Source organism: Malus sylvestris, chromosome 17, assembly GCF_916048215.2.
Source record: "Malus sylvestris chromosome 17, drMalSylv7.2, whole genome shotgun sequence".
NCBI classification, from domain to species: domain Eukaryota; kingdom Viridiplantae; phylum Streptophyta; class Magnoliopsida; order Rosales; family Rosaceae; genus Malus; species Malus sylvestris.
The window spans coordinates 33,543,498-33,558,457 of NC_062276.1; the positions used below are offsets into that span (position 1 = coordinate 33,543,498).

Here is a 14,960-nt window from a genome sequence, read left to right on the forward strand (position 1 = left end):
TGGGAGAGAATCAAAGTAGAAGGTAAAGAAAAACAAGTAGCGAATCAATCCACCGGATTTCCATTTCCATTTCCATTCGGTGTTTATGTTTTGAAGAACCGATCGTCTTCGTTCGTCAGTAATCGTCAGATCTCCATTTTTTTAGAGAGCGCCAATGCCTGTGGATGTGAACGGAAGCAGCACGGCGTCGGGGGCCGCCTCCATGGGTATGGCGGAGGCGCAGTACCAGAAGGCCAAAACGTCCGTGTGGTGGGACATAGAGAACTGCCAGGTTCCCAAGGTCTGCGATGTCCACGCCATCGCCCAGAACATCAGTTCCGCCCTCGTGAATATGAATTATTGTGGACCCGTCTCCATCAGCGCCTACGGCGACACGCATGGCATCCCTGCTTCAGTTCAGCAAGCCCTCTCCAGCACCGGCATCGCACTCAACCACGTCCCCGCCGGTACTTTTTTTTTTTAATTATAAATATTATTATTATTATTTTGAATTTTGTATTTTCTTGGCCTGCTGCTGTTATTTAATTTTCCGATTCGATAGCATCGAGAATTGATTTTTTTTTAATCTTTTTTAATTTGATGAGTGAAATTGATTGTGTCAAGTGTAATTTGATTGTAGTATAGTGATCTACTGATTTGCTTTGTCAATGATTTTTGTTAATCTTGTCAGTCCTCAATTTGAAATAGCAAACTGAATCAATATGGTGCTGTTTTTGGGTAATTCATAAATTGCTTCAGTTTAGCAACTAGTTGTTTTGTTTATACCTCAAGTGCTTGAATTTACGTTACAAGCTGTGTTTTTCATAGCAGATTGATCGTATGCTACCTCCTTTTTATGTTCTCGTATTCATTCTTGTTAATATGTTGAGATTATTGAATGTTTTGTTGTTGTTGTAATTGGTATTTTGTATGGTTTTTCTCTTCAAATGATTCATGATGGTAGTTAAGTTGTCATCGTCCTTAGCATCTTCGTTGACAGCTCATTGTCTCAAACAGGTGTGAAAGATGCAAGTGATAAGAAGATTCTAGTCGATATGTTGTTCTGGGCAGTAGATAACCCTGCACCAGCAAACTACCTGCTCATTTCTGGAGACAGGGATTTCTCCAATGCTCTACACCAGTTGCGCATGAGAAGATATAATATTCTTCTGGCACAACCACATAAGGCTTCCGCACCCCTCATCGCTGCAGCAAAAAGTGTATGGCTTTGGACGAGCCTCTCAGCTGGAGGGCCCCCACTTTCAAGCGGGGAATCATCTCAGCTTGCAAATGGTAACAATTCTTATAACTCTGAAATGCGGCAGCATTCCATGCCTGAAATAAACCCGCCTCCAGTTTATTTTGAACATCCTGTGGGAAATCAAAAGCCTTCTACCAACGGAAGGGCTGGTGATACTAAAAACAAGGGGAAAGTCAATCGGAAAAACCCAAATCAACCCTACACATCAAGAGTCTCAAGTATGCCAGTTGGGAACCAAGATGACAAGAATACTGATTACTCTTACCAGTCGGAACATACACAGGCAAATCAGTTTAAGAAAGCTCCACACGAATTATTTGGTTCTGGTGAGACTTCAGTCTCCACAAGTAGGTCCAGTCCCGTTTTCTTCCATGGAAATTCTGATCCTTCAGGCGGTAATGGCAATAATTTCCTAGGTCAACCAAATCAGTATCCTCCTTCTTCGAGGCCAAACAACTTCCACATGCAACCTAATTATTTTGGACCAGATACTATGCTCCCTCCTGATTCTCATAGTCATAGTTTTCGACCCATTCCTCCCAGACCTGATGGCCCTAGATTTTCTTCAGCCCCACCTACAAATGTGCCTGACATGAGTAACCTAAATATCCGTGAGTATAACAACTATGCTCAAAATCCACAAAGGTTCCCTCATCGAAATGGGGAAGAGTTTAGAAGACCAAGGTCTAGCGATTCACTGAATTCAGCTAGCTTAAATGTGCCTCATAAAGGCCATCATATGCAGAGTGGCCAGGTGTTTCATCATGATTCCATGAACAACAGATATCCTCATGGTTCTGAGTATCAGCCTCCTCAATCCTCCCCTGCTGTTGGAAACAACATACCTGGTAATGGTACTTGGGGAGCTCAAGGCTGCACACCACCATCTGAACATGTTCAAGGCCTTATTGGCGTTATTTTACTATCTTTGAACACCCTGAAAGTTGAAAAAATTATGCCGACTGAAGCAAACATTATCGATTGCATTCGTTATGGTGATCTGAAACACCGCAATACCGATGTAAGGAAGGCCTTGGATTACGCAATAGAGCAACATATGGTAGTGAAGCAGAGACTGGGTGCACTTCAGTTTTATGTTGGTAAGAATGAGAAATTATGGAAGTGTGTGAATCCTATAGGGGGCAATCTTAATCATTACTCTAAAGCAACATGGGATCGGATACAGAACTTTCTGAGTTCCTCAGATGGACGATCGGCATTAATGGCTTCTCAATGCAGGTATGTTTACAGTAGAATATTCAGCTACTTATGCTTCCTCTACTGTTGAGTTTTGAAAATAAGCTTTGATCATCTTATTTCCTCTACAGATATGAGGCAGCTATTATTTTGAGAAAAGCATGCTCAGAAGAGCTTGCTTTGGGCAGTGTACTTCAGATCTTGAATATGGTAGTCAGCATGAAGAAATGGATCATTCATCATCAATCTGGATGGCAACCGATTACTATTACCCTAGACTAAAGCTGAAACAACTGCCGAAACTGGTAGTTGTTTTAGTCAACAACACTCTAAATTGCAGAGAAGTGGCTTTAAGATGGTTACATCTGCAACAATATTATCAGTTTATCGGACCTTGACCAACTGGGTTTACTTTTGAAACAAAATACAGTTACTAGAGTATCTAAAAAACTAGGGGGATGGAAACCTTTACATTGTGATCCAAGTCATCCCCTGCCCCTGCCCCGCCCCTCGGCTTCTCCTTTTTTATTTCTTGTTCTTGTTCTTCTTCCGTTTCTTTTTCTTTTTCTTTTGTCCTCTCTGGGGTACTTTAGGAGCTTCTAAGGAATAGGTAAAAATGCTTCTAACACAAGACCTATTATGCTATCAAAGTTCTTGCGAGCTGCCTATTTGAGAAGTTGATTGTACCAGCATTGTGAGGCTTTTTGTCCATTACAAATCAATGGATCGTTCTGCCTAAACCCTTCCTTGTAAGTGACGAAGTATATCAGCAACAGCATCTGGAAGTGGTAGTATCATGTTTCAGCATATGAGTGCATATGCAAGATTATATAGCTGTGGATAAGTTTGAGCATGTTTTACAATGATCAGGGATTACGGGATTATGTTCTGGACATTATTATTCAACTGTCCGTGCTGATGAGCTCCATTGAAGACTGTCATTATCAGGTACGTAAAACCAAGTGGATGTGGTTCGATGTTGTACTGGACATTATTAGTTGATGCGAAGACACGTTGGCAGTGGAAGAAAGATTGAAGCAACTTCGGACATTGGAACAGCAATTGGAAGTGTGCACATTTAAGAAAGTGTCTTGGGTTCAGAAGGATGCCAAGGTAAGCCATACGTACCTGCAATTGCATGCACGTAGGAGGGATGCGATTTCTGGAACCTGGTATGGCAATAATATACATGCTTGGATGTTGCAGAGAACGCAAAATTTAGATCGTATCCTATGCGACGCTGTATGTTTTGAAATATATTCTAGGAGAATAGAGTTGTATAATATAACTACTTGTGTTCATCCTTTATGTTTGTTGTCTGCAACTCGAGCTTTCATTCGTTGGAGTTCAGACTGAACTGTTAAGTTTGGATTGCTCCTGGAGCTCAACTCAGAAATAATGCTGTGTTAAATATGTGTAAGCCCCCATGATTTCGGTTTGGTTCCCTTTGTAGATTTGATCATATCAACTGAGTTTTCGCCGGAAAATTGCTGTGCCGGTAGCTTGGACTTGTATCTTTAAACCTAAGATTGTGGCTCAAGTTAGGGACCCATGAGTCTCTCCTGGCTTCGTCCCTCACGAATCACAAGTACGTCGGAGAAATTGTGTACTATAATGTTTTAGTGATATGGCGACAAGTTAACGTGTGGTAAGAACGTGACGTATGAAGGTGTTTAGTGGCAAGGTGTTACCATATCTTTAGCCTTAAACTACATCATTGGCCCACAAAGTTTAGTAATTTGAAGTTTAGTAATTTTAGTGGAGTCATGCCACACAATTGTATTGTAAGCAGCTATGTATTACATAACTAATTTTAACAGTTGCAAACCAAATTATGTGTCATCAATAAGAAATAAGCATGTTAATCAACGTTCAAGTAATAACCAATCATTAATAACCATATCATTTGGTTTTAAAAGTTTGGTCTCCTTAGCATTATCCCCCAAGATATCATGAAATACATCTACAACCGTACTTTGTGGTTTAAAAATTTGGCTGTTTGCATGTCCAAGCTAAGATTGGTTGAGGCGGGTAATGACGGTTGCGTAGCTTACTTGGTAAAGAACTTCTTTAGTTTAGCCGTCGTGGATTGATTCTAGGTGGTTAACATGTGTACTCGAGTTCATGTTCTGATTTGGCAAATCGACTTTTCCCTTAGTTTTGGACAAGACAGGTGGGAACCTGGAGGTCAAGCCTCTGTTAAAGCAATAGGGCAAATGCTAGTATACTAGCTTACTAGCTTTAGTGGCTTGTGTACTAGCATGTTAAAGTAAGCAAGGATATGCGGATTTGGGATGCTGACTAAGTAGACGCGTAAGCGAGGTCCGAAAGCAGGTGGGCAACAAGAATTATCCCTCAAAATATCATGAATACTTCTGCAACCATACTTTGTGGCCTCATTTGACACATAGGATTGAGTTGAAAAGAATACTCCTATAAAGTCAAGGCATACTGACGTTAGAGGAGAACGGTTTTTCATTTTAAAGGAATCAAAAAGGGTTTAGACATGAAGAAAACTTTTCTCTTATAATCCTATCATTTTGTGAAAGATTAGAATGAATGATTCTTCTTCTTGAGTAATCATCTCATACCTGTAGTTGGCCACAATTATTTTTCTCTTTAATATCCTTCAAATTGTCATCCATTTCAATATAATCTTTTATACCACATAATTCCATCAACATAACTTTAAAATACTTGTGACCAAAACATAAGACCTCATAATTCAAATATAGATATGTCATTTGTTCACATGAAAAGATTTTTACATGTAATCAGAACATAAGATCGTAAACTATACATAATAATATAAATAAAAAATTATAATTTTTCTGCACTTGTATTATGATATATATTGTACCGACTTGTATTTTTGATTATACTATGTGCGCATGACTAAATTTAACAGAAAACTTGATTTTTCCATTTTCTTTCCTTATCTTTTTCTATTCCAAAACGATGGACCCCATATCCCACCTAGTCAACATTTGAAAGCAAACATTGGTGGATTCCAGCCACATTTCAAGTCAAAGTCATTCCTTCTTCCACATTGTTTAATATCGTTTCTTATGTAGAATATAGGAATAGCAGAAGACATGACAAATACAGTGTTTGACACAAAACAAACTAACTGGTTAATTGTTGATTGTTTAAAGACATGAGATCCAGTGATCCGTGCCAAAAAAATAGGATGACGACGACGGCAGTTCTCCAACGTTCCGGTGTGTTTTGTCTCGGGGCTGACCTAAGCCAAAGCCACCATATCCATAACCATAATCCACCCTTAAATCAATCTCAAAAAGCGGTCAACCATGCAACATTAACATCATTCGGTTCCATGCAAAACCTAATTCAGGAAAATTCCACCACTATATATACCCATGCAAACCTCCCTCATTTCTCGTAGACATTAATTAATTAGGGTTCTCTCTTCTCATCTCCTCTCTCAATAGTATTTCTCTCCGTTCCGCCGCCGGCTCATGTGTTAATTCCCTTCTGTCGCGGCAGAAAATAAAGCGGTTCGGAGGGATATTAGGGTAAAAAAAAAGAAGAAGCTGAAAACAAAAACATGGCACTTAATAAAAAAGTGGTAGTATCGGGGATTTCCCTGATACTTGTGGTTGGTGCGGTCATCGGAGCGGTGGTGGCCGTAGTCCACTACCAAAAGAAACCGGGAAGCGAGTCTCTAACAGCGCAGCAGAAGATGGTGACCCAAATCTGTAATTTCACCGACTACCAACAGGAATGCCAGAAGAGCCTCGGCCCCGTCTCACAAAATAACAACGCCGAGTTTAAGGACTACGTAAAGGCCGCATTGATGTCCATCTCTGAGGAGGCCAACAAGGCCTTGAACACGTCCGGTTCACTTCTCGTCGACGCCAAAAATGGCACCTCCGCCAAGAGGACGCTCGAGGAGTGCAAGAACATGTTGAAGGAAGCTGTTGCCGAGGTGCAGGCGGTGTCCTCGTACGTGGGCGATGCTGACATGCACACCATGGAGGACCGCGTGATGGAGCTCAAGGCCTGGATTGGAAGCGTCATCAGTTATTCCACCACCTGCCTTGATATAATTGGCGAAAACGACCACAACCTCTACGAGGCATTGAAGGACCCCATCGGCAACGCCTCTGCCAGCACAGACAATGCATTGGCCATCGTTGGTGAGATCAGCAATGTCCTCGGCATGTTCGGTGTCAAAGTTAAGGACAAGGCCTTGAATGGCGGAGGAACTCAACGCCGGCTTTTGCAAAACGAGCTCAGCAGCGACGGGATCCCGACCTGGTTCTCGGCTTCCGACCGCAAGCTCATGGGGTTGCAAGACAACGGGAGGTTGAGGCCTCACGTCGTTGTTGCCAAGGACGGGTCTGGCCAGTACAAGAGCATCAACGACGCGCTTAAGGCGTACCCGTACGGACAGAGAGGGCGATACATTATTTACGTCAAGGCCGGAGTTTACAATGAGTATGTTTACGTGGACAAGAAAATGATCAACGTCTACATGTACGGAGATGGACCCAGATCCACCGTCGTGACTGGAAGCAAGAGCGAAGCTGGAACCGGTGACAAAATCTCCACCAGTGGTACATTCCAAGTGTTTGGACCGGGTTTCATTGGAAGGTCCATGGGAATCATTAACACCGCCGGTCCAGAGGCAAGGCCAGCCGTTGCTCTCCGTACGGTCGGGGACCAAATCGCCTTCTTCAACTGCAGGATCAGCGGATACCAAGACACCTTGTACATGCAGTCCGGCCGACAGTTCTTCCGAAACTGCGTTATCTCCGGACACGTGGACTACATCTTCGGTGACGCCCGCGCATACATTCAGAACTCGTTGATCATCGTGAGGAAGTCAACCAACCCGCAGCAGAATCAAGCCTTCATCACCGCTCCCGGAAGGCAGTTCAAGCACGAGATCGGCGCCATCATCATCCACAACTGCAGGATCGTCCCCGAGCAGAAGCTCGTCCCCACGAGGTTCGAGGTGAGGACATACTTGGGAAGGCCGTGGAAGCCCTACTCCAGGGCTGTCTTCATGGAGAGCACTTTGGCAGACTTCATCAGGCCGGAGGGATACTCCGCTTGGGACGGCAAGGCCGGGAACACCCAACACGCCTTCTTCGGAGAGTTTAAGAACCGTGGCCCCGGTGCCAACCTTGCAAAGAGGGCCAGGTGGAGTGGTGACGGCTTCTACGGAGAGATGAACAGGGCCACCGCCGTGCAGTTCACAGCTCAACCCGCCCTGTTGGCTGATCGCTGGTTGAAATTTGCTAACATTCCGTACCTCCCCGGCTTCATTAGTGCTGATGCCTAAGACTCTAAGAGTCTTTAGCTGCTGACTTTCAGCCTAGAGAGAGAAGAAGAGATCTAGTACGCGCATATATCACATCATAATAATATACCTCCTATCATGTAGCGCTGTGTCTCTCTCAATATATATGTATGTATGTATATATCAAATTAACATAATGACTTTAGTGGCGTACGTACAAGATGGATGCATGCATATATAGGTGCATAGGTTATAATGAATGAATTGTTTTCCCCATCCTCAATCGATGTACAATTTATAGAAACTTAGAGAGAAAACAGAAATGACAAATTGTTTACTGAATATTCGTCTTCTTTCATTAAGTGATAATTACAAAATACACTTGGTATCTATAGCATTGTGCTATGTTGACAATTACATTGTAATCCCTAACTATTCTAACTAATCACATGTACATTTATAACAAGCTTACACTAAACAGAAACCAATTTTGATACTAGACTTGATGCTCTTTACAACCCCTCAAGCTAAACTTGGTATCAAATTAAGGAACTAAGAGAAAGCTTCGATCGTAAGTACTGAAACTTGGTCTTGGACAATGACTTTGTATGAATATCAGCAAACTGATCTTGACTGCATACATATTAGACCTTGATTAAATTGGCAAGAACTAACTTTCGGATGTAATGATAGTCTATTCCAACATGTTTGGTTCTAGCATGGGAAATTGGATTAGAAGCAAGTGATATCGTGAGATATTGTCACACCAAAGTTGAGGAACTTTGAGCAGATAGAAGGGCCAATATCATGAAGAACTTCACAGATCCAAGTAATTTCTGTAGCAGTATGTGCTAAGGAACAATATTGTACTTTTGTAGAGGATCTAGCAGCAGTGGATTGCTTCTTTGTACTCCAACTAATGAGGTTAGTACCAAGAAAGATGTAGTAACCACTTGTAGGCCTTCTATCAAAAGTATATTATGCCCAATCTGCATCAGACTATGCAGTGAAATGAATTGAACCCTTTTTGAACCATAATCCATGTGTAACAGTTCCCTTGAGAAATCTCAAAATCCTTTTGGCAGCCCACAAGTGGGATTCTCTTAGAGCATGCATGAATTGGCAAATTTGGTTAAAAATGACAAGTCAGGTCTTGTCCACGTCAAATACTGCAAGGCATCAACTATGGATCTATATTTTGTAGGATAAGATAGAAGTGGTCCAATGTGATCAAGCTCGATAGAACTCACAATTGTGGAGCATGGTTTTGCACCTTCCATTTTTGTTTTCTGAAGCAAGTTAAGAAGATACTTGCCTTGATGGAGAAACAAACCATCTGTTGATCGTTGTACTTCAAGGCCTAAGAAATAATGGAGAGGGCGAATATCCTTAAAAGGAAAGCCAACACTCAAATGTTGACATTCACATCATATTATGTATAACTAGCTCTTCTTATAATAAATTAATAAGTTATAATACTTTTTAATTTGTGTATTCTTTTATTCTGCATTTTATATGTCCTGAATTTCCAATACAAGTATAGCTTTTTTTTAAGTTTAAATATTTTATTATTTATATGATATGTAATAAATTTACTTAAAACTGCCTAGTCTACTTAGACCCACTTTGCTATATATAAAGAACATTGTTCTCATATTGGATCATTTGTTTGATGGATTTGTGAACATCTCTCTCTACGTGCTCTCTCCACCCATAGCCCCCATCTAGGAGTATACTAGCACCAACTTGCTCAAAATCCATCTCTTCTTCAGATCTCTATCTTTGTGTATAGGCTTAAAGGAGGACTCATAACTTTAGAACTTGAGATTGTATTCAAACCGAGGAGAGCAAAGGAATATGATTGTGAAAGTCACCATAGGATAAAAGTTATGTGAAAATAAATAGGATGTTGCTATCCACATACTTTTTTTTTACCTCTTACACCTTTTGTTAATTTCTATTATTTGATCTTCTTAAATTCATTCAATTTCACACCCAAAAATTAAAAAATATGTAAAAAGTAAAAATAAGTGTGTGGATAGCACCACCGAATAAACATTACTTCAAGAGGTAGAAAGATACAAGTTCTTCCCTTCTCCTTTAAGTTTTTTTTTTCTAGGTTCAACTATCCTTGGGCTTTGGAAAAGTAAGGGAAATTGATCTAAATTTAGTATATACTGAACCTCGCTTCTGCTTTAATCTCCTTTGAAGCATGAATTATTCAAATTACCACTAATCTTGCAAAGTTTTTCCTAAGTCGCGCGAAAACTTAAGATAAATCTTCATTTAAACTTAAATAAATTGGTTATCAACTAGCTTTTATCTTGAGGTATTTGTCTCCTCGATACTAAAAAAGTCTTTAAGTCCTAAACTCCATTTCCAATTATATCATTAAAAAGGAAAACGTGATAAGGTATTTAAGTAAAAAACAATACGTGTAAGAGTTATGTGGACTCATGACAAGTGGCATCAAAGTCCATGGTTTGCACAAAGCACAAACCCATTTTTGAATTAATTAAGTTTATGAGTTTTGAGGTTGCGAGGTGAAACTATTTAATATTATGGTTTAACGTTATTCTTTATTACTTATAAGTTAAAAGTTTTATATTCAAATTTCATAAATAACTAGTGCAAAATCAATTCTTTTATTATAAATATATCGTTGTATATAAAAAAAAAAGGTTGACAGATTAAAATGAAGGAAACCTTTACAACTAGATGACTGATAGAGTACTTTATTGTCTCTCCCGTGAGCATAAACTTGTTATTCTAAACAACGCAACCATGCGCTTTTTTGTCTTGGCAAATTACTAAGGTCTAATTGTCTAAATAAAACCCTCTATAAAAAAGGGTGTTCTATTACATACATGGATTGAGCTCATCTGTGTTATAAAGTGTTAATTTTGTGTGTTTAAATAGTATAATTGCTTACTAATTTGTTATGTACATTCCTCTCTTTCACAAGAGACTCTTTCTTGCAATTAAAATATAATCCCAAAAACGGCATTCATCCGTAAATGCTTGCATAAACTAGTTAAACTCAACCATGCAACTCTGTATTTTCTTTTCTTGGTAGAAAATATCAGTTTAAGCAATTCGATAAGTGATTTGTGTGGTGTTTGTTGGACTGTTCAGAACATGAATAATAACTTATAAGTTTGCAAGGAATAATGGAGGAAACGAGATAATTAATGCTCCAAATTGGTAATCTTCCAAGTTGTCAAGTCCAAATGTTTGGTTATTGGCAATTGAGTTGAAAGAAATAAAGATTAAAAACTGACCTTTCGCAAGTTGGTATGATAAGTCTCCCCTTAATTATCAATCATTATCTTCTCCCCCGGCAAGGCAAGGGAATGCCCCACACAAACAAGTGGGTTTCGTTAAATGTTATCTCTTAACCCAAACCAAAACAAAGATAAAACCACCATGATTGATTCTTCTATTTCTCTAATTAACAAAATACATGCTGAGAGCCTCAACTTGAGAGAGAGAGAGAGAGAGACGCTCCCTTTGCTGTTCAAATGTGGATTCTATACCATGTAATCTGGTTTTCTCCGTTAATTAATCTATGCAAGTTATAAACTATGAGATTTAAATTGGGTGTTTTTATTAACACCCCATAATTTTATGAATACACCCCAACTTCAAAATTATTCTTTAAAATTCCAATATTAGCCCTTTCATTGTTTAAGACCACCTTTTTATAATAGTTAAGAAATTAAAACCTTCTAACATCCTATCTCAACCGCTCACCCTTTTGCCACCTTCCTCGTCGATGTCGGCCAATGATAACCACCCCCTTTCCCGCCATTCTCTCTCTATAGAATTCTCACTTCCACTAATATTTTGCAGGATATGAAATACCATAAAATTGAATTTTATAATGTCGATATCATCCTAATCAGGGATACCAACTTGATGGCCGTGAAAATTTTGAAAAATGCTACTTGCAGAGAAGCAATCCTTCTATGTCAACTAGGAATTGACTTTCTATGAGACTATTGGCTAGTTTAATTGTACATCGGCATTTGTTTTGGTATACTTGAGATCATTTTGTTAATGGAGGTGCCATGGTGGAGGGCTATCGAAAAGGAGTAGGTACTGAAACTTGATGAAGGTGGTGCTGGTTTTGTTTGTTTGTTTTTATCTAATTTAAATTAGGGTAGAAAAGGAAATTCAAACTAAATAAAAGAAAATGGGGTGTATTCATAACATTGTGAGGTGCCATGGTGGGGGGCTGTCGAAAAGGACTAGGTTTTAAGATGATGAAGGTGGTGCTGGTTTTGTTTGTTTGTTTTTATCTAATGTTCCCTACTTCATTTAACAAAGTGATGACCGGATGCCAAATAACCATTGGTGTCTTTGAGAACGATTCAAATTTAAGATATGATGAAAGGAGTACAGATCCTCTTCGGATCTAAAAAAACTGAGCCTAAGAATTAAATCATTCAGGCCGTTGAAATTTGATCCAACGGCTACAAACAGAGAACCCCTTTAAAAGTTATAATAATTGTAGCCGTTACATCAAATTTCAACGGTCCGGATCATTTGATCCTTGGGCTTAGTTTTTTTAGATCCAGAGATGATCTGTACTATGAGGAAAGTATATGAGGAAAAAATGATGATGAGAGAAAGGGGAAAAAAAAAGAATGAATGAATAAAAGCACAATCTTGAAAGTTAAAATAACATATAATTTTTTTGTTTGTTTTTAGTTTGGCTTTTTTTATTAGTATATCACATAATTGAATACACCTCACATTAAAATTTAATATGAAATGACTCATATACCTTAATACGCAATGACAATTTTGACTTCATAAGGTTTAAGAAAATAAAACAAAATTCTAAATACACCCCAAATCACTTTTACCATGTATATCTCAAGATTATTTTATCTTTTTTCAACTCTAGAACCACTTTCACCCTCCATTGTAGAACATAACTCTAACCAATGAAATACAACACGTTGATTGAGAAAAATTATTTTGACGAATGACACATGAAATTGACGTTTCAAAAGCTCTGCATGAGGTAAGACCATATTTTTAATTGTCTTAGTGATTTCAACAACATTGGCATTCCTATAACTGCGTTATGAATGATATCATCGAAAAGTATGATTGATGATGAGAATCACACACGTAATAAACCCTAAGCCATGTCTGATCACAAAATTTTGAAGATGTGAAGGGTATTGTTTTTTTTGGGGGGGGGTATGTAGAAAATTCAAGGTGTATGTAAAAAATTTGGAGCGCAAGTAGAAAATGAGGAGTGTACGTAAAAATATAGTGTATGTTGAGAGTGTGGGATGTGACAGTATTTGAGGTTTATTAGGAAAAACTAAATATAAGAGTATTGATATAAGATGTATTACATATGTAGGATGTAGGAATTAGGATGCATTCAATAATATGCAAGGTGTTAATAAAACAAGTCATTAGTCATCCTTAATTTTCCCCACATAATTCTCCACTGTCACTAACATAGAAAGTGAAAAGGAAAAGCAACACAAAAAACGAATGTGAAGTGTTAATAAAAACAAGTCATTTTCATCCTTAATTTCTCGCACGTAATTCTCTTCTACCACTAACACAAAAAGTGAAAATAGAAAAAAATAAAATAAAAAACAATAACATTATCATTACGGACCCTTAAGAACAGTTCACCAGTTTATAATCATTAAAATTATAAAATCAATAATTACTTGCACACGAGATTAACATGTGATGGTGAAATATACAAGGCTATGAGCAAAGCCCGGAAGATATGGTGCAAAATGCAAATCCTCTGGGTCCAGAAGTGTCTGGACTGAAGGAGACAGATTAGCATATTTAACAAAAAGCTAAACATGGAATCATGGTTTAGATTTGAGTTAAGGAGGACCAAAATATATTCTTGATACAAAAGAAGAGTAATACTAGGTAGACTAATCTTTTAGACCAAAATTTTAAATCATGTTATATATCATCAATAGGAAATAAACACATTAATAAACACTTAACTAATAATCCGTCATCAACAACCACTTCATGTGATTTACAAAATAACCAAATACTCGGACACACCCATCAGAAACAATAGGTGGTCACAAAAGAATCTAACCCTATTTATTCTTCTTCATTGGATACCTAGCAAGTAGCAACAATATGTGAATGAATTGTTTTGTTGGGTCATCCTTGTTTTCTCCAATTTTTTTTTATAAACAATCTGTTTCTGCTGCTGACATGGACGTGAATGTTTTTCCAAAGCTTGTGTGTGGGTGGAGTTGGGAGGAGAACAAGTTGTTCGAGCTGGCTTTGGCAGTGGTTGACGAGGAAGATCCGCAGCGCTGGGATGTAGTTGCAGCCTTGGTTGGAGGTAAAAAGAGTGCAGAGGATGTCCAGAAACATTATGTCATTCTTTTGGAGGATTTGCAGGTCATAGAATCTGGTAAACTGGATCACAAACTCGGACAGCAGCCGCCGAAGAATTATGTTCAAGTGGATCATTGCACTCAATCCGTATGCTGGACTGACGAAACTAACAAGTATGTGAAATCTTTGTGGATTAAAGTCATTGATTACTGCAAAAAATGCTTTTATTTGTTTTCATTTGTAACTTGGACAGCTACTAGAACTTGTTCTTACCCTCCTGTCAGATAGCTAGTTTAGTCTTAATCTTGTTTATTCAGTTCCATGGGATATTTGAGTTTTTTTTTTCTGATGTTTAGAAAATGTCGTGTAACAGCTTGCTGGTTCAGTTGGACTTGAATTAAATCTTTCCGGCATATTGCTACCTGTCAAAGCTTTCTTGTTCAAGCATGTATCCAAAATAGGATGAAGTGAAGCTGCTGGTCATTGCAAGTGTAACAGTTTGAAAGCTCTGTCAGCAGCTTGTAACATATCCACCCTTCTCTTCTTGTAAAACACAAGTTTAGTGAAATCAAGTGAGATAGATTAACACTAGAAACCCTAAATAGGGTACTCTGTTCTGATTCATCTCATAGAAATTAAATCCTCACTTAGTTTCTAGCTACTTATATATCTTTATACATGATCTGCATCATTAAACAATGTTTATAATTTTATATGGTGATCGACCGGCTACTTCGCCTTTGATGAGATTTCTGCTAACTGCTAGGCAAAGATGTCTGGGAACAGAGCTCATTGTGGAGAAAATTGTAATGACATTTATTTATTTGTTTTTGTTTTGCAATCTGTTCTGATTAAGATACATTTTGCTTTTTATGAACGAAATTGTGCCATAGATGAGAA

General features: G+C 38.5%; 3 protein-coding genes across 3 annotated transcripts; all 3 read left to right on the forward strand.

Moving 5' to 3' along the window:
* On the forward strand, positions 1-3,850 carry LOC126610399 (uncharacterized). Its single transcript, XM_050278453.1, has 3 exons — positions 1-446; positions 997-2,479; positions 2,569-3,850. The coding sequence occupies exons 1-3, from the start codon at positions 155-157 to the stop codon at positions 2,717-2,719; spliced, it is 1,926 nt and encodes a 641-aa protein (XP_050134410.1). The 5' UTR covers positions 1-154; the 3' UTR covers positions 2,720-3,850.
* A 2,155-nt stretch (positions 3,851-6,005) lies between these two features.
* LOC126611992 (pectinesterase-like) lies at positions 6,006-7,748 on the forward strand. Its single transcript, XM_050280279.1, has one exon. It carries the CDS (start codon positions 6,006-6,008, stop codon positions 7,746-7,748), a length of 1,743 nt encoding a protein of 580 aa, XP_050136236.1.
* A 5,995-nt stretch (positions 7,749-13,743) lies between these two features.
* On the forward strand, positions 13,744-14,901 carry LOC126609907 (protein RADIALIS-like 6). Its single transcript, XM_050277837.1, has 2 exons — positions 13,744-14,233; positions 14,434-14,901. Exons 1-2 carry the CDS (start codon positions 13,860-13,862, stop codon positions 14,459-14,461), a joined length of 402 nt encoding a protein of 133 aa, XP_050133794.1. The 5' UTR covers positions 13,744-13,859; the 3' UTR covers positions 14,462-14,901.
* Positions 14,902-14,960: the final 59 nt, after the last annotated feature.